The following is a 22,677-nucleotide window of genomic DNA, read 5'->3' as shown; positions in this document are numbered from 1 at the left end:
GTTCATTTAAAATAAAATTTTCTGTTGCTGTGCCAATCCCTTGCCCCTTTAATGTGAAAGTTTCATTTTAATATAAGATTTTGGCTGTTAACATTTTGGTATGATAAGGAAGTTACAAGATTTCGTGAAGTTATTTCAATATATCTATTTTTTGGACATTTTTCAGCGCTTGAAAAAATATCGCGATATTTGGTCACTATAATCGAGATATCAAATTTTCCATATCGTAACATCCCTAGCACATGGTGTGCCAAAATTGCAAAATCCGCCTGGCCACACCCAGTTGGCGAAGCGCAGGTGCGCTGCGCCCCCGCCTCACCCGGTCTGCGAAACTAGAGCCCAAAGTTATAAGAGTAGTGTGGGTCATTTAGATGCAAGTGTAGTGAGTGTGTGGCAAAGCAAGAGAGACAGTGACGGTGGATATGCTCAGAGGAGACACGTGCTGGCAATCTGAGCCGAAGAGAAATGTTGCAGTTAAGTTGTTAAGTGGTAGTAAATGTACAGTGTGGTGCCAAATGAGCATCAACTGCAGCCCTGGAGGCAAAACAAAGTCTCCCCTGTGCTTCCCGACTACTGTCTGGAATATTTAACACAGGCTTTGTGTTTTCATGTTACAGTACTAATCTTGAAAATAAATTAAGTCACTCTCTACAATAATTAACAGTCTTGAGCCATGTTCACGTTACATTAGGCAGGCCTGCACAACAGTTAGATCAAGCTGTTTAAAATAAATCTATGGGCAGCAAAGCGAGAGGTGAAACATTGTTTCAGTAAACTATTTGAAGATTAATTGACACTCCTTTGCCAATAATGGCATCATTGTGATGAGCAGCCATTGAAATGAACAACATGGATTCAGGTCTAGTTGCTAAGCAAAGCACAAACAGCACTACTGTGTGGCATACAATGAACAGAAATAGACAATTCAATTGTTAATTGTGACTACTTGTACATCAGTTATTGACAGTTTCCCACACATTAATTTATTTGTGGTGGCCTGCCGTGATAACAACATCTGCCACACATAGATTCTAAATCTGTGGGAAACACTGAATGATCAACAAGAAGTCATGAGTGTGACAGCCCTATTCATACCTGCACTAGGCAGAGGACGTTGAATATGTAGTAGAAAGCCAGGATGCTGTTGTTCACAGCCATCAGACCACACAGCCAGGTGGAGGTAGCGACCAGTAACAGCAGAAAGGCATTGCGAATGGTAGCACTGGAGAGAGGAACACAGAGACAAACAGAGGTTAGTGGGAAGGGAAAGGTGTGTGTGTGTGTGTGTGTGTGTGTGTTATACAAAACATTAAGGTACAGTAATAAAAGACTGTAAGTTCACATAACATACTGAAAACTAGTAGTTCTTTGGACGGACAACATCAACATGTTGGATATCTGCATGTACAACTTGGCTGTACAATATAATGACATGGTTAAGGTTTGACTGGGGCCAGCACATTAATAAGAACACTGATTTCCCTTTTGGGTGATTAACCAGCTCTTTAGTGAATGTAAAATTTGGAAACAAATGTACTTGTACCTCATAACACTACATACTTTTACTTCTGATACCCTAACAATGTGGTCACTGCACATTTATGTATTATTTGCACAAAGCCACCTCTTAATTGATTTGAGTAATGAAGAAATTTGGAGACAAGTAACACAAGAGGGGCAAGAGTGACAGGAAGTTAGAACCAGTGAGAAAAGCCGATAGTAGAGAAACCACAGGATGAATACTAGCACAAAGATATGGGAGCGAGGCAAAGAGAGACACCACATAGCTTAAGTGATTTCCTTGTGTCGTTTATACACTTACCATTTGATCAATAACAAGGCCTGACATAATCATTGTCTATCAAATCAACATTGACTGAATGAGACTGATAGAAATACGAGATACTATACAACCCTCTGTTCCCTGTCAGTTCACCAGTCACAACCCATCTTTCAAAACTACAATCTCCATGTTTTTTTGATGCTTATAAAACAGTGAGGTTATCACTATGATCCTCTAAAAACTAACGACTACTTAATTGAAGTTTATAGTTTAATAACTATTAACATTTACCCTGTATGCAAGGTCTTCTAGAAGTCATATAAATAAACCACAAATTACATGTCTGCACAGCAGACAAATTATGATAGCACATGAGACCACAGACTTAAATTAGCAAATGCTCTGGTGTCTCTCAACCAGTTAGTCACCAGATGATCTTTATACGATATCCTCTGAAGCCTGAAATAGAGCAAAACTTGATTCTTCCCCAAAAGTACAGATAAGTACAGTAATAAAAGACTGTAAGCTTGTATTTCGTGATGAAAAATAGTCAACAAAGTCACTTCCTGAAAGTAAGAGACATCATTAAATCATGGTGTGTGGGTACTCACATGACAGGAAGCTTCTTGGTCTCCTTCTGAGAGGGATTGCAGGACATCTTGGCTACAATCATGAAAATCCCTCCGTTCATCTGGACAGAGAGAAATCAATACAAATGGTCAGGCAGCATTTTAAATGCATTTCAGCTAATCCAATATTGCCGTTAGCAACGTCAGGGGTGAGGATGAACAGATGAAACAAAATCAATGTGGATAAAATAGTCATCTAAGAGGGAAAAAGGTACAATTATTAAAGTAAAAGCTATTCAAGCTTATGAATTGCTTCTTAATTCTGTTATGGTTCTTCTGCTCAAACAGTTTGGAAAGGAGACAAACTAATGAATGAAAGAAAAAAAATAGCTGAATAAATAAAGTAGTACAGAATAAGCAAAAGGCACAACAGATACATGGAAAGAAAAAATAAATAAATAAAGGCCTGAATAAAGGTTAGGAATGTGTATAAATGAATAATACTGATTACTGACTACACTGCACTGTAATTATTCATAAGCATTATAAAACCTGGCACAGTTTCTTGTCTAAGATGTCGCAGGCAAGTTGTAAAGTGGATGTGTGATAGCTTCATGTGGGTAGCAATTAAAATTATGGTCTAGCAGAGTTCAAGAGGGTCGTCTTTGTAAATGAATTTGGAGTGCGGCCACTTATGTTTAGTCTCATTTTGGGAGCGCAGCCAGCCAACAATTTAACAGCAAAGAAGAAGGGAGCACAGACTAAGTTTACCTCAGTATGACATCAATCCTTTTAGTTTGAGTTTAGGCTATCTGCATTAACTAAAGTCTATCAGACAAACAGGGAGGCATTTACCAGTATGACGATGGCTATGGGACCAGCAAAGCTCCAGATGAGTTTGTCATAGATGGAGATCCAACAAAAGTCTGGGTTCCCGTAACCCTCTGGGTCCAAGCCCACCGCCAGGCCTGCAGTGAAGAGACGGACAGTCAGATCACACAGGAAGAGAGAGGCAGTACAGGATGTGACAGCATGTAATTATCTGAGTGACAACAGCAGGAAAGGTCAGAGACATATAAGAACCATAGAATGTACAAAAACAATGCACGTAGCCACCACTCGCTTTTGGAGCCAGCCTCAAGTGGCGATTAGAGGAACTACAGTTGGCTTCATTTTTTAGCTTCGGAGGGTGCTGCTTCATCAGAACACCTGTCAATTAAGTATTAATCTTTTTCATGATTAATTATCTTTTGAATAGTTATTTCAGGTGACAAATCTAATGCTGAAGGTAACTGGTTCACTGGAAACAGTGGCTGTAAAAGCATGATTACATTATTTTGCACATTATTCATACTGAGATCTTACTGATGCTTCTGATAAATTACCATCTGATAAAAATATTAGTCAATGTTGTTACTATTTTCTAATAATTTTACACCAACATCCACCTGATTCTTTTAAATTGTGACTGAATTAATTCAACTTGTGTCTTTTAAAGGAGACTAGTCATTAAGACAAAACAGAAAATATTAAATCCATATCATTTTTGGATTTGTTTGCGAATATGTTTAAACCAGAACATCATTGAACTCATATATATCTGCGCCATTAAAATTTCCAGTTATCTGTTTAATCATGACAAGTTCTTTCTTATTCTTGCATTATTTGTGCGTAGCCACTTCTCCATGACCATGATGGCGCCAGACGAGGTCTCTGGGAGATTTGTGAAGTCTTTTTTTCCTGTGTGTCCTTGTTTGGACAACTGTCAGAGTTTTGACAGTTGTGGTTTTAGAGAATCTTGAAATTGAACTGCAAAAGTAAGAGTGACAGGAAGAGCCAAAATAAAGACGGACAGACAGATTAAACACACCTCGGAGCCGGAGGAAGGAAACATGCAGCCAGTGAGAGAGAGAGAGAGAGAGAGAGAGAGAGAGAGAGAGAGAGAGAGAGAGAGANGGAGGCAGCAACGGATAGAAGGGAGTTGACAGCATGTATGACTTCAGATGGAAACTGCAAATGTGTGTGTGTGAAAGAAGGAGGGGGACAGAATAAAGCAGACAGATATTACTTGCTTACTGAATGTGTCAAGGAAGAAATTGCTTGCGCCGCTGTGTATGTGTGTGTGTGTGCTTTACTATCTCTATATTAAAATGTCACAGAAACCTGTTTAATACAAGTGTCAATAGGACACCTTATCTAAACAGCCAGACTCACTGCTAATGTGTGTGTGATGCACGTGTCTGTGCACATAATATGCGTGTGTTGTGAAGAACGTATAAATGTGGCAAAGACAGATGCATGGACACGTGTCCGACCAAAATCGCAGAGATCTTACGTGTCTGCATGTGTGTGAATGTGTGTGTTACCTGTGATAATGGCGGGCACGCCCCAGCCGATGGCGTAGTAGAACCTCATGGCACCAAAGTTGATGTTGCGCTGCTCGGTCTGCATGCGGTAGATATGAAGGCCCTCCACGAACATCCAGGCAAACGTGGACATGAAGAAGTAATGCAGGAGGATGGCGACGACTGTACACAGAAACTGGAGGGGAAAGAGAAAGAGAATGATTACAGAGAGGAGAAAAAAAGCGAGGGAAGCAAGGGGAAGATGGAGAGAGCAGACGGAGAGAGAAAAGAAGAGAAGCAGAAATGAAACAAGGAAGACAGGCAGAAAGAAAATGTGAGAAAAAGATGGTGAGAAATAGAAAATACAATCCTTTGTATTGATTTTGTGACAGTTGCAGAGCAGACGTCTTGGCACGCCACCAACAAGTCTTTGTTACAACACAGCAGGTGTCAGCGATGAAGTAACAAGCATTCATGATTTAATTAACAGCACGACTAATGAAGAGTTTATGGCAGCATGTTACAGTATGTCTCCAGGAAATGCACAAAATAACTGATATGAATGTAAATGAATCTCGGTAATGTGCTGAATTATAGTAATAACACCCAAGAGTGTGTTTTTAAATACGATTATGGATACAACAGTAAGCTACATTGGTAGAGGTGGAGTAGACATAGTAAGGAATGCCCTTGCAGGTAATGTGGTTTTAATAGCCACAACAGTGTGTCAGAAAGCATTCAATAGTAAAAACAGCAACACACAGAGGTAATTCTAGCTAGTTTTACTGGTTTTAAGGGGAATTATGAGCTCAAAATATATTAACTCTAAATGTTTGAATCACTCATCTTATATTTTAAGGTAATGAACTGCTATACACAGCATTTCTGTATTCTTAATGACTCATACCTACATCTGGACAGATATTTATAAGCCTGGTCCATGGTTGATCTTTATTGATAGTATTAATGGACATGGCGGGCCCTATTTAACCAATCCATAGCACATGGTCTAAAGTGCATGGCACAAGTGCATTTAGGACGTGTCCATCCTCACTTTTGCTGGTTAAACAGCACATAATCTGGGCGCAAAGTAAAGCGCAAGGGAAAGAGGGTTGATTTAGTCCCTTAATGAATAATAGGTGTGTAACAACAACTGGACCAATGAAAGTGTGATCTCCTGTTCCCTTTATAAACCAGATGTGCCTGCACCATCTGCACTGCTATTTGCATGACGGTTAGCAAATTGGAGAAGCGAGCTGAGAGTAATGCTGTGACAGCAGTAATGTCAATGCAGCAAATATTGTGGGACATTTAAGCAGCAAAACTAAAAACTGTAGTTATAAACTTGAAAAAGGAAATAAAACTAAACTGTTAGTTTCTGAAATAATCAATGAAGCCACGGTGCTCCTTGTGTGTGAATGCGCACAGCATCTCTTTTAATGGGGAGTCGGACAGTAGCTCTACAGCTCTGTCTGCTTTCTGCTGTGCTCACATTTTAGAGAATAATATGAGCATTTTCCATATTAATGAAGTATTATTTCAGCCACCTGCAACCCATCTGCGCGTCTGTGTGTGTAACAAGCAGAGTGTATGACCACTGTAACCTCGCTGATGTGTATGCAGCTTGCTATCTGAATAATGTACCCTCTAAATAGCAGGAAAATACTCTGCCATGCTGATTTTAGACCAGGTTTTGTTGGTCAATGGCGCAATCACTTTCTGCTGCCTCAAAATAGCAATACACTGACAATGTGCCTGACCACACCTAAGTTTAAGACCGACATGCCCATGGGCACACAGATGAGCACAAGTATATTTGCTACTTACACATCGTGGGCAATGGCCATGAAAATAATTGAAAATGAAAATATTTGAGACTAGCTATAACACTGTGTAGTGGATGTACTATATGGCCAGGAAATGTGATGTTATATCAGCGCTGAGAGATGGTGTAATCTCTTAAAACATAAATATCTGAGGTCCGTCCAATACCATTAAAATTGCATATTAACAGGAATGAATCCCAGTACTTTTTGTCAGGGTAGGAGATAAACTTCCAAATCCCTTTTGTCAGTTAAGCGCTGGTGTTTGGTTTGGCAGTAATGCTGAATTCCTCCATGAATAATGCAGAATATTAGCATTTAAGCTTTCTGAGAAATTACCCTCAGGCTGCATTCGAGCACGTCTGAAGTGGTTTATCTGAACTCTGGAGCCTTCGGTCTGTTTTGTTTGTTTAACCAGATGAGAAAGATGCCATTCAAACTCGAGTGGCTTTGAACTGCAGCACCTACACATCTGAAAGTGCAAGTCACTATCTTCTGAGAGAACTGTGGTGCCGTTTGTCAGAAGTGAAAACAGAATCTAAAGTGAGTTAAAATAGATGGCTGCTGGCCAGCTTTCAAAACCATGCTTTGAATACCAAGAATAACTAAATGAAGTGAGAACAAACAGTCTGGTGTGATTTTTTTCCATGTGTTGTTAACTAATATAGACACCAGACAAGGAGGATTAAAGCTTAAAAAACTCAAGCTGTCCATCCTGTTTTGGCTTGAGCTGCAAGGACTGAAATCAGATTTGCTTTGACTCTCCCTCTCTTGTCAAACTCTTTGAGGTCTACAGTTGAAACAATACTCTATCTAATGAACAAGCTTCCTGTGAGTTCATCTGAGTTTTTATTAAGTTTGGTTCCCTGAGGTTTGTGACTGCAGCTTACCAACAGAACAGACACCTAAATATTCATAACTTTCATCAAAACAGTCATCTCAGTGTTGCTTGATATGATACAGAATTGTCAACTCATTACACTCCATTTCCATCTTCATTCTGACATTGCGTCCACTCCAACCAATTTTCGTAGCGGACAAAGGTTCAGTTTTCCCTAACCAATCACAAGAGGCCCACATATCCACTGGAATCTAATGTAATTTTAAATCCACCCTGATGTGTAGCCATGACAACATACTGTTCCTAATTTGCTGGGATTTTAAGAGTGGAGCGTAGCAAAGAAACTATTACGTTGTTGGGCTATATTGAGAAGACATGCCCCCCTTCTCCCCCTCAAACAAGTGTGTGTAACAACACTTAACTCCTGTCTGTGCAGGAGATCAGAGAAAAGGTGTTTCTAATGTCTCTCTGTGTTCAGCTCTCAGTACCTTTGTAGCTTGTAAGTGAATCTCTGTGGTTTGGAGTTTAGTTTCTCTCCTGCACCTTGCTCGTTTCTTTTCAGATATCTGATTTATTTTACTGTTTCATGTTCGTTTTCAGCTTTTTGAGAATTGTGTTAAGTTACTGCTGGTGAAAATGCAACATGTCTTTGTTTTGCTGCTTCAAAATTAAAGCTTTGACATAACAAAATAACGGGACTTTTATTGTGAAAATTTAGTGATTTAGCACAACTTTGTTAGCAGCTTTTCTTTAATAAAGACAAGTTCGCAGGGAGGAAGCATAAAAGCAGAAACAGCCACAGGGAGACGTTAGATGAAAAGTTACAGACATCAGGCTGTTACTGCACCTCTGCAGACAGGTCTCCCCAAACAGGTAAACTTCTTTTATCTGCCCTGCAGAGTGATGGAAAAACACTGCAAAATAATGAGGGACCTTTAGCCATATGTGGATCAGCCCACTGGTTGCACGGCACCGCTTGACAACGCTTGAAAAAAGCTTAACAACGGTGTAAGTCCTGCCCATGTCGCTAATTGGTTAATCATTAGTCTCCCTGCAGCGCTCATTGGTTTGATTTTCATTTCAACCAAGAAACCTCTGTTTCATGTCACGATGCCGGACCAGGATCAGTGAACTCAGACTGAGTAAAGTGGGCGGACTCAAAGTCTGGGTCCAGGCAATTGTTGGTGTATCTTCATATTACAATTGGATATGATGACCAAAACAAATTAAACAAATTATATATGGAGATGCTTCCAAAACTTTTCCTCCTCAGTTAGTACCAAAGAAAACAAAGTATGTCGTCACTAAGCTGTTGCAGTCGTAAATTACTGTTGATGAGAGCAGTTAAACACCAAAAATATAAATATAAACATGGAGTCTTAGGAAATAGGAGACATACTATACTCAGGAAATACTACAGCTGAGTGCTTTACATCTTTAACTTAAGGAAAGATGACTTGCACGTCTCAGATTTTAAGGTTAAAAGAAGCTCAGAGCAAATTCCTAACGACACAGCGGCAGAGACGACACAGAAATAGCAGCAGCTTTGGCAGGAATACAGCCAGACGATGAATTTCACACTACCCCCCCCCCCCCACACAAATTCAAACACTAAAAGTTACACACTAAAAAATAGAAAGAGTAAAATATGCACATGCATGTATAAACAGGTGTGCACACAAAGATACACAACCGCTGAGAGCAGTAACATGCTCTCCCAAGCATGATGTACATGAATTAGAGAACATATTGTTCAGCTAGAAGTAGCCAGTCGCACTGTAAGAGCCGCAGAGTCAACTGTGCGGGGGATACAGCTTAATTAATTGGATTTCATGCTGAGTGAGCACATATTTGTAGTACCCTCTCTACAAGACTCGCTGCTCTTTAAACACACATATACACAGTTGTGATGTAACAAAACAGACAGAGAAAGTGTAGCGAGAAAGAAAACAAGAAAAAAAGGGCAGAGGAGGAGCAAAAGGGAGGAAGTGTTGAGTATTATAGAAGGAGGACAGGAAAAGACAGGAAAAGTGCACATACGATGACTTTTTTTTATGACATTTCTTGTGACATACTTACACTAAAAACTAGAACCGTCGACAGTGATATAACCTACCTAACACTCATATCATATTCATTATCCCCTGCCAATATATGTTATAATTACTGCCTTAGCCAAAAGCAAATGTTTCCTCAATCAAAGAGCTGCAAGTGTGAAACTAAAAGGACAGTGATATGGGGGGGAAAGGAAGTCAAAGAAGTTGAAGACATTTCAAAACAAACAAGGCTACAGGGACAGAAGCACACACCCCCCCACCAGTATCTACCTGTTGTTCAGTCTGATTGACCCCGAGCAGAAACACCAGCTCAGACAAAAACATGGCCGCCGCTGTGTTTGAATGGATGCTTCTGGTGTTGGACTTGAGGCCTCGGAGGCAGGAGAGCACCAGGACAGTGAGGAGGAGGGCCAGCATGGAGACGCACAGAGAGGAGTATGTGACCAGGGCCAGAGTCTCCAGATCCCCCTCCAGCTGCTGCTCATACAGAGATGCGAGAAGGGAAAGAGGGTATTATTGAATTTATCTCATTTAGGTGGGAGTAGATGAAAAGAAGGGATGTAGAGGAAAGGAGTAGTAGTAGCATAGAAAGAGAGAAATGCAAGTCAGGCACAGGTAAGGAGGGAGTAAGATTAAGAAAAAGATTAAAAACACAAGGTGGAATGAGGCAAAGAGATGAAAACGAATCATCTTATAAATTTTTGTTGAGATGCTGCTACTGTCTGTGTACGGTGTTTCTCTTTCACACACGTAGCACACAACAAGAGACTGTCTGTCTGTCAGAAGCGTTCTCACCTACTGGAAATACTCTGTTTGGTTTAGCTGAGGGTGCACCTGGGTAGAGCATGCAGGAGACAGTCCCTTAGCCAGTGTGGAGTTTGGGTCATAAACAACACAATCTTTTGCTGTTCCTATAATCTGTCTGATGATTTCAGGTTGGGCTCTTACTGACAGAAATTCCCAAATCTCGTTGTCTCTCCAGTTTGACATTTTCGTTGCTATCTTTTTGTACATAACCCTCCTTTTTCGCTGCGGATGTTTGTTTTCTTCCAGTTTTCTGCAAGCTGTATGATGGAAACGTTACCCACATGCCCACTACTCACAGTGAATTCTCTGGACAATTACCTGCCCTGTTCCAACATGGGCTCAATCAGACATTACACAAACTTTGGACTTGGGATCTGGCAGAATAAAGTTCATTTACTGTCTTATCTGACTAATGCGGACATTTGCGTTCTCACATACAGCTCCTCCGGGTAATGTCATGCTTTCAGGCTTGCAGTGCATGTGTGAAAGGGGCTTGAGTGTGAAGAAATGATATTTATATCAGAGATGTTAAAACATATGGAAAGTAGGTGAATAAGCTGAAGAAACTAAAGCTGCACCAGCCAGCAACTTGTTTCAGATTAGAAAAAACATCAATATCCACTAACTTCACATAATACTGGCTGGTTTGTAGTGTTAAAAATTAAAGGCATCCAAAGGACTGAGAGCGGCAAAGGATCTCTTTATTCAAACTATTAAAACTACATGTAATTACATAAGCTTCTATTATAAACAAGTCTGAAAGCATTTGAAAGAGAAAATAAGAGAAACCCGACAGGAAAAGAAGAAACTATCCAGATGAATCAAACATCAGACCAAGCAAACTAGCAGACCTACTTAAATCTGTCGGGAGAAACCAGAGTATTAAAAGCATGAAATCGATTCATCACTGCCTTCACACGGACAGAAAGCATTTGCTGCCAGTAACACAACAAACACCTCATGAATTTTATTTGGGCAAATTGGGCAGCTCTACAGCAAATGAATGGAAATGGGATACTCTCCTACTCACTGCTCTGGATTGCTGATGATGAAGAAACGTCTTACTGAAGTGCTTAATTTAATGTAATCTATACACATTTGGAGGAACGCACAACTTAAATTCATTTTATGGAGTTTCTGATTCTATAAGTTTCCCCTCTCAAACGTCAAGATCTGACACATGATTGCTTAGTATGCTGCGGTACGATGGACAGGGGGTTTGCATTAAACTGTAAAAATCTTCTACAGCTGTAACAAGGCTTCCTTCAGCCTTCAGACTGTCAGACAGGATTTAATTCTGTAGGATTTCAAACTTTTACACCCACTAAATTCAGCAATTACCAGCTGATATGTTCAAAGGAAAAAAAGAAGCAGGACTGACAAAAACAGGAACGCATGATTACACAGCAGAATCACTGACAGGAAATGTACAAGTAATCCACTACATGCCTCATTATGATAGAGAGGCATATGAATTGAATCATATTAAAATTGAGGTTCCTCTATCTGTGAGAAATTCTCCACATATTACTAACCTCTCTCTGTGAACTGTCCATAAGCACGCCGAAGGTGCCCAGTCTCTGGCACTGACAGCGGACATGAGAGGTGTTCCTGTACACCACTATACAGTCCCGGACTGTCCAACAACCTCCTGTCTCATACCTGCAGAGAGAGAGAAAGACAGAGAGAAAATAAAAGGTCAAATTTCAAAAGATGTGCAGACACAAAGACACGAAAAGACTAAATGTATCCTGTGAGCAAAACTATGTTTGTCTTGTGTGTATTCATGATGCATCAACATGGACAGGACTATTAAAAAAACAAGACTCCACTGTTGCTGTTTGTGTGTGAGTCTTCATGTTCTCTCTTGTCAGTGAGCATGCACTTGTGTGCTATTTCAATGTGCAGCTGTATATAGGACCCAGAGCTAAACAGAGCATCCGCCAACTTAAGCCTGAATCATTTATCATCTGCCGGGACGAGAGACGTCAGAACTATGCAATGCTGTCATTCAGTGGATGCACAAAAAAACACAAAGACGCCAGCTAAAAAACAAGAAGAGCCCACAGGGATTTAAGTTTGAGCAGCAGGAAACACATTGTGTCCTGCTGCTTTATTGGAGAAATACCTGTTGTTGTGCCGCCCAATCCACAGGCCTTTTATTTCCATCCAAAGCCGACAAACTACACCAACATCTATCTATGGTAAGTTAACAAAGTAGCTTACAGTACAGGTTTTTACTTGTAGCCTATGCTCACTTTATCTCTAGCCATGTTGTCAGTTGCCAGTGGTATCATTTTTGTTGCAGTGTAGCCTGCTGGATGTGAAAACAGCCACAGGAAGGTGATCATAATAGCTGTCATAATAACTTGTGGTTATAATGTAACTGCAACATGATTTTTTTTTCTCCTACTAGAGCTCTGCATCATGCCTAACACCGGCCCTTAGCTGTTCTAAAATCCTTGTAAACCACAGCCTCTCATTACTTATTTATTTGTTATCTATACAGACAGTAGAAACTTTTTGAATTTGAGCTGCATCAACAGTAAATCAATACAGTGTGAAGCATTATATGCTACAGCAAGATAACTGACAATACCCAGCGCTAATGTATGGCCTGTTTGTGTATATGTAGGAATTTATGAGCAAGTATAAGTGTAATCTGTACTCACTGAGTGCTGTGGTTCCACTGCACACACAGTGGCTTGCTGCGATTGGATGTCTCCAATAGCTTGAACTCAAGCAGAATGGGCTGGTCCAAGTGTCCGCCCACAAACGTCTGGTTGTTGTAGACAGAGATACTGACCACCGGAGAGTTCATTACTGGGTGTCGAGGGAGCCTGAGGGAGACAGAGTGAGTTACCGTACATCTACTTGATAAGACAGACAGCAGAGTTTGATGTCCTGGTTAGGACGGTAAGAAAAATGCAAGGACAAGGTGAGCAGAGAGGAATGAGACTTAATGATGTTCAGTGACACCTGCTGAAAACTGGACAGTTTGTTATGTTGTAATTAAACCCGGAGGTGAGGTGAGGAAGAGCAGAGGTGAAGAGGGAAGGGACGAGAGGGGGAGAGAAAACAGTACAGAATGTGTTTCTAATCATGTGATAGGCCTTCTAAATAAAAGCAGTTTTGGTGTACTGTTTGCTACAGAATAGAAGACACATGGGTAAGCCAGATTTTTATATCCAACATGCTTCCTTCCTCAGAGGGTTCAGAGAGGTGTTGTAATCAGATTTTTATTGTTCTGAGTGTGATTGATTCCCACCTCACTCCTCTGCGGTCTGTGTGGTACTTGGGAGGGAGCGCGCTGCCGAGACTGCGATAGATCAGCAAGATGACGATGGTGATGGGCTGCTCTGGCATTGAAACAGTGCGTCTGGCTGCAGTGTATTCTCCTGTCTGATTGGATCCGATACCGACAGGGGGGGAAGCAGCATTCTGAGGGGACGAGGCTGAAACAGAGAAGTCTGTGTGAGTATATTGTCTTAGTTTCAGCCACTTACACTCTTAAGTCTTTAATTCTGTTTGTGCGTCTGTTCTTACGCTCTTTCTCTGCGCGCTCCTTCTCCTTCTCCTTCCAGTTGTGTTGCTGCTGTTGTCGTTGTGGCACCAGAGCAGCAGGGGGCAGTATCACATGGGTGTAGGGATCCCACAAAGCTTGGCCGCGAAACAGTGTGTTGTGGTAACGTGGGAAACGCCGTCGCACGTGGGTCTGGTTTTCCACACGGTCCAGGTTCATGACTGTCAAACAAACAGGCAGCAATAAACACACATGAACACACATTTTGGACACAATAAAAGAGGCAGGTGTTTGTTAATGTGCAAGATACATAAACAGGAACAGTTTATTGACCAATTAATTAAGAGACCTTGCTGAAATGACCATAATGGGAGTAGTTAAAATAACAGGCAGATTAAATCTCACACCTCAGGCAGCAGTGGGAATATTTCTCATTACACTTGCTTCCTGTTTTGAGAGTTTAAGACTTGCCGCCTATTTTAAGATAGCCTCTATTCCATCATACTTTTCTCATAAAGGCTTTACGTTATTGGTCCATATTATAAGTAGGGATGCCACGCAGAGGAAATTCTCCCATCGCTTCATAAACTCGTGACAACAATGACTGATGACACTGGACCTTTTAAGGAATAAATGACACTCACTATCTGAAGAGCGCTGTATTAAGTCACTGCTAATGAAAACCGCATATTTCCTACCGCTGCAGCTTCACAATAAAAGCATTTAACTGGCAAAACACCAATTTGACATATTGCACAGAGTAATGGAACAAAAAGGAGCAGCCACAGTGAGCTGTCGGATGAAGAGCTGCAGATGACACCTCCAGCTTCTTAGAAACTCCTTTTTTCCCCTCATTAACACTATCGGGGCCCTACCATAGGAAAAATCTCAGTATAATGTTTCCCATTTTCAGGTGGGCAGATTACAGCACAAGGCAAACACCCAGATGAACATGATTTGGCACAGGGCCCTACTGATTCCCTTACATGCCCGCTGAAGATGCTTAAAAACGTTTCTTAAATAAAGTGCAGACTCTTACATTCAGTCAGTTACTGTTGCTGTTAACATTGCATATACACAGTTAGTTTCTTTGCTACATACACGATCAGCAAGTTTAAAGTAATTCTTACATCAGCCTTTCACTACTCCCACCATCTGACATTGTGAGAAGCTGTGAAAGGTTAACTATATTTCCACTGGAATAACAGCACCTTTACCCTGTTTTATGCTGTTAAGCACTGAAACAGATGTCTGACCTCACTGCACACTAAGTAAATGGCTGCACAGAGGCCAGTACAGATGGAAATCACTCAGTGAAACACTCTCTCCTAATGCACAAGCTTCCCTTTATTATTATCATTGTATTGATGTTGTATTTTCAGTTTCATGGCATGAGAGATGCTTTTCCGTCTATTAAGACTAGCTGCCATTAAGAAAAGTGTTCTGTGTTTGTACAGTGTAATACCAAAGTGTTTGAAATGTTCCTTATTTTTAGATGAATGAAAAATGTTACCATACTCATACTAACCATTTTTAGTTGGTCCAAAGCTACACAAGCTAGAAAGCAGCCTTTCAGCTTTCTCACAGCTGGAAATCAGGACAAAAATGTAAAACTTGATTTGCCAATTTCACTTAAATCTAGGTTACTGAGTTTAGAGTAATTTTATTCTTCTAAATTCAAAATTACAACTCATTTTCCTTTTGACATACAATGTAAACTGTGTGTGCTAATAAACCATGTTATTCTCTATAGATATAGTAGTGCTGAGGGGCCCATGGACCATGATTGAGGGAGTTCCAGGCCTGCTCACTGTAAGACGTCTGGGGTATGCTGGGGGCCACCACCCACTCCTGATGCATGATGTAAGAGCAGAGCCAATGCAAAATCCAATAAAACACACACACACACACACACACACACACACACACACACACACACACACACACACACACACACAATTGGGAGCAGAGGAACTATCATATTATGGGAAATGAGGTGGCGAACGGGAAGTACATAGTCAATGTGGAGTGTTCAATAATGAGTGAACACTTGACCAAGCAAACAGAAGTGGAACAGCACTCAATACTGAGTGTAGAGAGAGATTGCTCAATATAACAGACATCCATACGTGTGCGTGCATGTGTGTGTGTGTGTGTGTGGTTGCATGTGCACAGATTTGGCATTTTAATGATCGAAAACAACAACAACCGAAAAACTTAAAGGGAACCTACATATTGGAAGCTCTAAGATAGGTGTGTGTCAGGTCCAGCCATTTCTTTTCCCACGTCATTCATTCAATCCCATGTGGCTGAGAGCTTTAACTGTCTGTGTTTGTGTGTGTAGGGCTGTATCTAATTCCTTCTGTTTCACTTCTGCTGCTAATTCCATGCTCTCCGTCTGGAGATCTGCATCAGGCTGTCAGTTTAAGATTATCTAACAGCATTCTGGATGAAATCCAAAGGGGAAACATATACAGTGAAGTAAGACACACAGACAAGAAATAAAAACAGGCAATTCCTGTTGGCCAACACAGATAAGCCTGTTCTCCATTTTTTTCAGGTCTGGGATTATCTGTGTTACCAAACTACACTGGAAGAAGCTGGTGAGGCAAAAGTCACTAGTTGGTAACTTTGATTAGTTTCATGACTTTTGGGTGCATGGCATTTTATAGGAATTCAATCTGTGCGTGTAGCTAAGAGCATTAACTGAGTGTGAAATTCATTGTCTGGCCTCATCCCTGACGGAGCTGCTGCTGTTGCTATTTCAACACCTTTTGTGAGATTCAACACTTTTTTGTTGTTGTACGTGGCACAGATTAACAGTATTTTCTACACTGCTAACATGGCAGCAAAATGTGGACGAGAGCAAAACATACAAGTGACGAGATGCCAGGAACTAAATGACACATGGCACATGGCCAAACCTGCCGATATATAATACAGGTAAGGGAGAGTGAGTATGTGTATCTGTGTATCTAACACTTTTATAATTTACAGTTAATCCTAATTTATAAACTTTTTTTTTTAAGTTTTATGAGTATTAATAAAGCCTTTCAGTGTGTGTGTGTGTGTGTATGTGTCTTTGTGTTTGCGCTGTTACTCTGTGTGTGACTGTGTGTGTGTTTGGCATCTGTAATTCTACTGTAAATGATGTATGCTGGCCAGTGCTACAGGGCTTTAGGGTTTTTATGCGTGTGCTGGAAGCATTAGCCGCTGTGTGTGTATTTGTGTGTTTGTGTGTGTGTGTGTGTGGGAGTGTGAAATTCATCTCTCTATGCCACTGCCAGCGCTCTGGCTGTGCCATCATCATTTGCATTAGCGCTGTTCATCTCCCGCTTTACAATGAGTCATTCTAGCTGATTTCACAGCAGTGATTTACAGTATTATGAGAAAACCGCGGCAAATCGTCCATAGAGATTACTGTCTTAGTCTCTTTTATTGGGTCTGACTAGTGATTAGCTATTGTGTTGTGTGCCTGTGTGCGCAGTCATCCTGAACTCACCTATGTTTGGAGCAACCAGCGCCACAGGGTTGAGGTAGGTGAGCTTCATGTTCTGGGCCAGATTCTGAGCGTACTGCTCCAGCAGCTCCGTCAGCTCGGCTGGACCGCCGCCCGGGATGTGGTTCTGACTCTGAGCAAGAGCCCGCCAAAGCCCAGAGGTACCAGGACCCAAGAGCACACTGCAGCCTCGCACAATGTTCTGCAAGCAGCAAAAGATTGATTGTTAGTAAAAAAAAAAATAGATATATATAAACAGAAGGAGGTGGTTGAGATCTGCTTTTTAGCAGATGCTTCTGCTGATACAAAAAAAAGCAATAAGATATAAGATAGAAGAAACAACATCCTGGATCAGGAAAGGCAAAGAGAAATAGAAGATATGAAGAAAGGGGATCTTTTTTTCTGTGCAGACACCAGCTAAAACTATCCAAAAGCTCTGAGGGAGTAATAAAGGAGAAAGACACACGTTGACTTTGTTATTGATTCTGTTTGAAAAGAGAAGAAATCTGATGTAAGCCTTGTTGTCAAGACATTTGCCAGGCCACTGTGACCAGTACCACCAGACAAGATGGTCAAAAAGTGTAAACAGAGCTAAAAAATAACATCCAAACAAGTCTTGACCCCAATTATAGTACATTTTACCACATTTATCCACACTGCCTCCATGTCCATGTTGTTCAAGGGAAATTTGTGACACAATTGAAACCTGTTAAAGATAGTTTAGACAGCACAGCCTTGCAAAATGCTCTGAACAAAGAGTAATACCAGAGATCTAGAGACAGAGAGAGAGAAAGCAAGTGAGAGTGAGAGAGAGGGAGAAAAGTGCTCAATATGATTCCTTGCAGTCTGACTGCACCAGACCCAATAAAGCACTGCAGTCTCACATAATGCTCAGGGGAGAAAAAATGCACAAGAATACCTTCAGACAAACAAGGAAAACAATATACAATGCAGTATAGGAAGGACGTAGTGAATTGTAAAGGGAGAGGAGAGTCAGAAACGGGGGTTGTGGATAAATAAGTGGCAAGGGGGGAAAAAAGGAAAGAGAATTAGAGAGAGAAGAAGCTATAGAAAAAGCTCAGAGACGCAGGAAACAGAGAGAGGGGTGGACAAGAAGTCAGTTGTGATGAGATGAAAAATATGAGAGTGGAAAAGTGATTGTTGGAGGCAGGAGACGGAGCAGGGAACAAAATGGATGATCACAACAGACAGATGCTTAAAGGTATACTATGCAGGGTTGTCGGTTACTGTTTGTAAACACAGTTGCCAGCAATGCAAAGTAAAAACCAACCCGAGATTCACTCTCGTGTGGTGTTTTGCCTCGTTATATTGGCTTTTTTTTGTTTTGTTTTGTTTTGTTTCAGTGGAGGGCCTCTTGGAGGTACTGCTTACGGTCTGGCACATAGTCCAGATCTTAACTTCACACTGTGGGGTACACGCCCATTAACATCCCAAACACAAAAATAAAAAAATATAGGCAGGAATACACCTCCACACACTTCTGGTGGGTCATAAGTGATGATAGACATCACATTGTTTTTAAGTTAAATCCTGCACAGTATATCTTTAATCCAAGTATTTGTTTGGATTTGTTACATACTAATATCTAAAGAAGGTCAAACCAATCCTATGAATAAATATTATTTTGAACAAACATGCCTCCTGCATTCTTAAAAAGCATGTTAAACATATGGGGTAATGGTGGATCTTAAGTTCCACACCTAATCAGGCTGAACATTGCAAGAGCTCATCTGGCCTGTACTTAGCTCTTGAAGAGAGAAAGGGTGAAAAACAATGGAGGCTAACAAAAGGACTGAGAAGTGAAGCGTTTTAAAGAGGCAGCAGATGACAGGAATGCAGGAGTAGGCACAGGGCACACAAAGGCTGAATGAGATAGACATAGACATAGATGACAGTTGAGAACATGACGCCAGCCTGATCAGTTCAACAAACTGATTACATGTGCCACTCAAACAGCAACATGTTGTCATACCCAGACTATTTGGAATTAATTAGTTTTTTTTTTTATCACATTAGATTTTCAAAATGCCCTTTATAATGATTTCAGTTCCCCTCTCTTCTCAGCCTCCATTTATGCCGTAGAGATCCCACTTTGAGAAACAGTTACACCATCAGCCTGTTAGGAGCATTGTGCAGTACACTGGTGCCATAATAAATGTCAGGTGTTTTAATGAACACTACAGAACATATAATATCTGATTTTCTCTCCCACATTTTTAAAACATATTTTTGCTGTGTACTTAATAAGACAAGAGCCGCATCTGGAGGTGCAGCTGTCTCCAGATGGATCTGATCACAGGTTGAACATGAAAGATTTCTCCCTCCATTCATCGCCACATTCCTGATATAAAAACTCCACTTCCCTCCCTGCCTTCCTTTGTTTCTCCTGCAGCCACAGGGCTCTGTCACCACCGCTGGGTTACTATAGTAACTGTGTTCGACATTACTGTACCTGTTCGTCTGGCCTAATAGCTGCTGTTTAAAGTGAGGTGTCAAGTATAACCAGATATATTATATATTTTTTATTGGGGAGAGAAAATGGGCTGTCTGCAGCTCTGCTTCACTGGTGCCGTTGTAAACCAGAGCTGCCTCATTAACTCCAGATGAGGAGATGTAGGCAGCACCACTGCTTTAAAGCCAGAGGTTGAGGTTAAAACTGAGGCGATTTCTGTTTTTTTGTTCCAGAAACTGCAAAGTGACGATAAAGACAATAACTGTACCATCCAGCTGCTTTATGCTGCTGTAAACCAGCAAACCAAACGTTAAACCCTAATGGTCATACATCTGATTTACTGTCAGGTGAAGTAGTAAAGTGAAATGTCAGGCAGGAAAAGGTTTTCATTTCACTCACTATAGGATGTCATTAATGCTACTCCTGTGTTGCTATAGCAACTGTCCTTTTTAGTCAAAGATTATGTATTGATTACATGAGGCAATGAGCTGTATTAGGGGTGAGGCTCCAACTGTGATGCTTTCGAGTAAAATATTAATGTTCATTTGAGATGGGTTATGAATGAGTTTTTTTTTAATAAAACCTAATTAAACATTGGTTTTTAATTATATTTTTATTAATGAGCCAGCCCCTGACAGATGCTGTTTGTAAGAAGAGGGAGTAAAGACACACTTGGCAACCTCTCTCTTTTGTTCACAGTGTTATAACTGGAGCCACAGTGTGTGTGTGGGTACTCAGTGTGTGCAACAGGTGTGCATTAAATCAGATAAATGTGAGTGCTTTTTATTTTATTGTTCACCTCAGCAGGAAAGATGCACTCTTCTCCCTTTTACCCACTGAATTTACAGTGCAGAAGATAAAATGCCATAAACTAGAAGGAGATTTACTCCTTATGAAGAATCACAAGAGAAACAGAGTAAAGACTGCTAGACGAGTTAACACAGCCACAGTTAAAAATTGCATGTGTGAATGTATGTGAAATTAAATATCTGAAACTATCAAAGCATCTCCATCTTCAACTATGCTTTTATATAAATATAAAAAGACAGAGATGAAATTCTTTGGTCCAAACTATGGGATGCTACGAACACACCCACTCAGTTTCTATAGCAACTCGTTCTTAGCTGTGTAACAATGACAGTATGAAAGATTTCAGCACCGCAGGGTGTGGCTACGTCTGCTATAGTTCATCAGGTGGCTAAAGGTAGAGTGAGATAATCATTCAACACCAGGGTTGTTCCATACGTCTGATACTATTACTTCTAACACCACTACAACTGTTACTACTGACACTGCTGGTAAACAATACAAAGCTGTGTATTGTAGTGTGTGACACTGTGTGTTTGAATGACACTGTGTGTTTGAATGACAGGGAGGAAAGTCAGACTAATTCAATTTCACCAAGATTTGATTTTAAAATTCTCTTCATGAATGAAAATAAATATATACACTACTGTCAACATGTCAGTTTCACATCGCTGTTTCCATAGTTACATGCAATATATCAATCACTGACACACGAGCCAGTAAACTGAAACAGCAGTTTACGTGTTTTGCTGTATATCTTCAGCCACTTACTCGTGATGTGTGGACAACTCATTTCTTGTCAGTCAGATTGGATGTATAAGCTAAATATTTACATCAAAATGATATGGAGATCACTGTTAGCACCTTCATGTCACAACGCAACCATGCTAAAATGATCCTGTGTCAGCTCCTCAGCTGAAGCCGTCGTATCAGGTGAAATGAGACTCTGTCAGTTAATATGGGGAGATGACATGTTGCAATATTTCATGAGCTACTGTCACTGCATCGCCATAGCAACATTACCTCCCATTTCAGAGGAAAGACATCTCACTGTACTATCTTGTCACCGGGTCTGTACCTCATAAAGGTACACCGTATCAATCATATCTACTGTTTTAAATAACAGCAGCTATTTTATGTTTTCTGGCAGATTCTGTGCAGATTTGACGTTGCTGGTAGCAAAAATATAGAGTGGAAACCTGGTTTACTCCTGATTATTTCAGTTCACAAAGAATGTTCGCCTTTATGGATTCTTAGAAAAAGTTTTCTTCACAAATTCAAGGTAACACGCAATGAGTCAATGATATACAAAAGGTCATTTTGGGGGTAAGTATTCCTTTTAACTATTATTTCAACATGTTGGTGAGCTTGTTGGTCACACTTGTCATGGTTAACCATGGTAATAAAGTCTGTTCCAAACAGAGCTGTGACGGTGAGGAGTTTCATGGCATGTTTAGATTTTCACACATTAAAATCAACAGCACAAACTGATCATTGGCTTCACACTTCATTATCTGGCCTGTCTTTCAAATAACCTTTCACAGCTTGCACATTTGCTGTCTTTGAACATAATTTACCTCTCACCAGTATTTGTTGGTTGAATGTGAGCATTTTTAATAATCAAAACAGCAATTCAACTACAAATTTGACAATTTCTAAGCTCTTTCTCACACTCTTAATAGTGTTTGTTATAGTGTAAAATCATCTAATGTAACAATGACAATGCTGCTCCCACAAGGTGAATCATAAGAGCAAATAAACAGCCATTGTTAATGACAAATATGTCTCCATATATCCCACTTTATGGCACTGCAAAAAACTCTGAAGGCTTTAGCTGTACACATGCCGCCACTCGTCACTGCTCTCACCCCTCTAAAAAAAAGTACACTGAACAAAAATATAAACGCAACACTTTTGTTTTTGCTCCGATTTTTCACAAGCTGAACTCAAAGATCTAAAACATTTTCTATACACACCAAAGACCATTTCCCTCAAATATTGTTCACAAATCTGTCTAAATCTGTGTTAGTGAGCACTTCTCCTTTGCCGAGATAATCCATCCCACCTCACAGGTGTGGCATATCAAGATGCTGATTAGACAGCATGAATATTGCACAGGTGTGCCTACGGCTGGCCACAATAAAAGGCCA

General features: G+C 40.5%; 1 protein-coding gene across 2 annotated transcripts in view; it reads right to left on the bottom strand.

The window, feature by feature from the left end:
- celsr3 (cadherin, EGF LAG seven-pass G-type receptor 3) overlaps positions 1–22,677 on the bottom strand; it is a 143,288-nt gene that overhangs the window by 16,265 nt on the left and 104,346 nt on the right. For both annotated transcript variants that reach the window (XM_050066132.1, XM_050066133.1), the window contains 10 exons: positions 17,251–17,449; positions 13,772–13,969; positions 13,494–13,680; positions 12,898–13,065; positions 11,761–11,887; positions 9,689–9,895; positions 4,719–4,893; positions 3,208–3,320; positions 2,395–2,474; positions 1,096–1,222 (listed from right to left, as the gene is read on the bottom strand). In XM_050066132.1, coding sequence (XP_049922089.1) covers positions 1,096–1,222; positions 2,395–2,474; positions 3,208–3,320; positions 4,719–4,893; positions 9,689–9,895; positions 11,761–11,887; positions 12,898–13,065; positions 13,494–13,680; positions 13,772–13,969; positions 17,251–17,449 — 1,581 coding nt within the window. The remainder of the gene's footprint in view (positions 1–1,095; positions 1,223–2,394; positions 2,475–3,207; positions 3,321–4,718; positions 4,894–9,688; positions 9,896–11,760; positions 11,888–12,897; positions 13,066–13,493; positions 13,681–13,771; positions 13,970–17,250; positions 17,450–22,677) is intronic.

The sequence above is a fragment of the Epinephelus moara genome, chromosome 16, assembly GCF_006386435.1.
Source record: "Epinephelus moara isolate mb chromosome 16, YSFRI_EMoa_1.0, whole genome shotgun sequence".
NCBI classification, from domain to species: domain Eukaryota; kingdom Metazoa; phylum Chordata; class Actinopteri; order Perciformes; family Serranidae; genus Epinephelus; species Epinephelus moara.
This window is presented reverse-complemented; position numbering and strand designations above follow the sequence as displayed.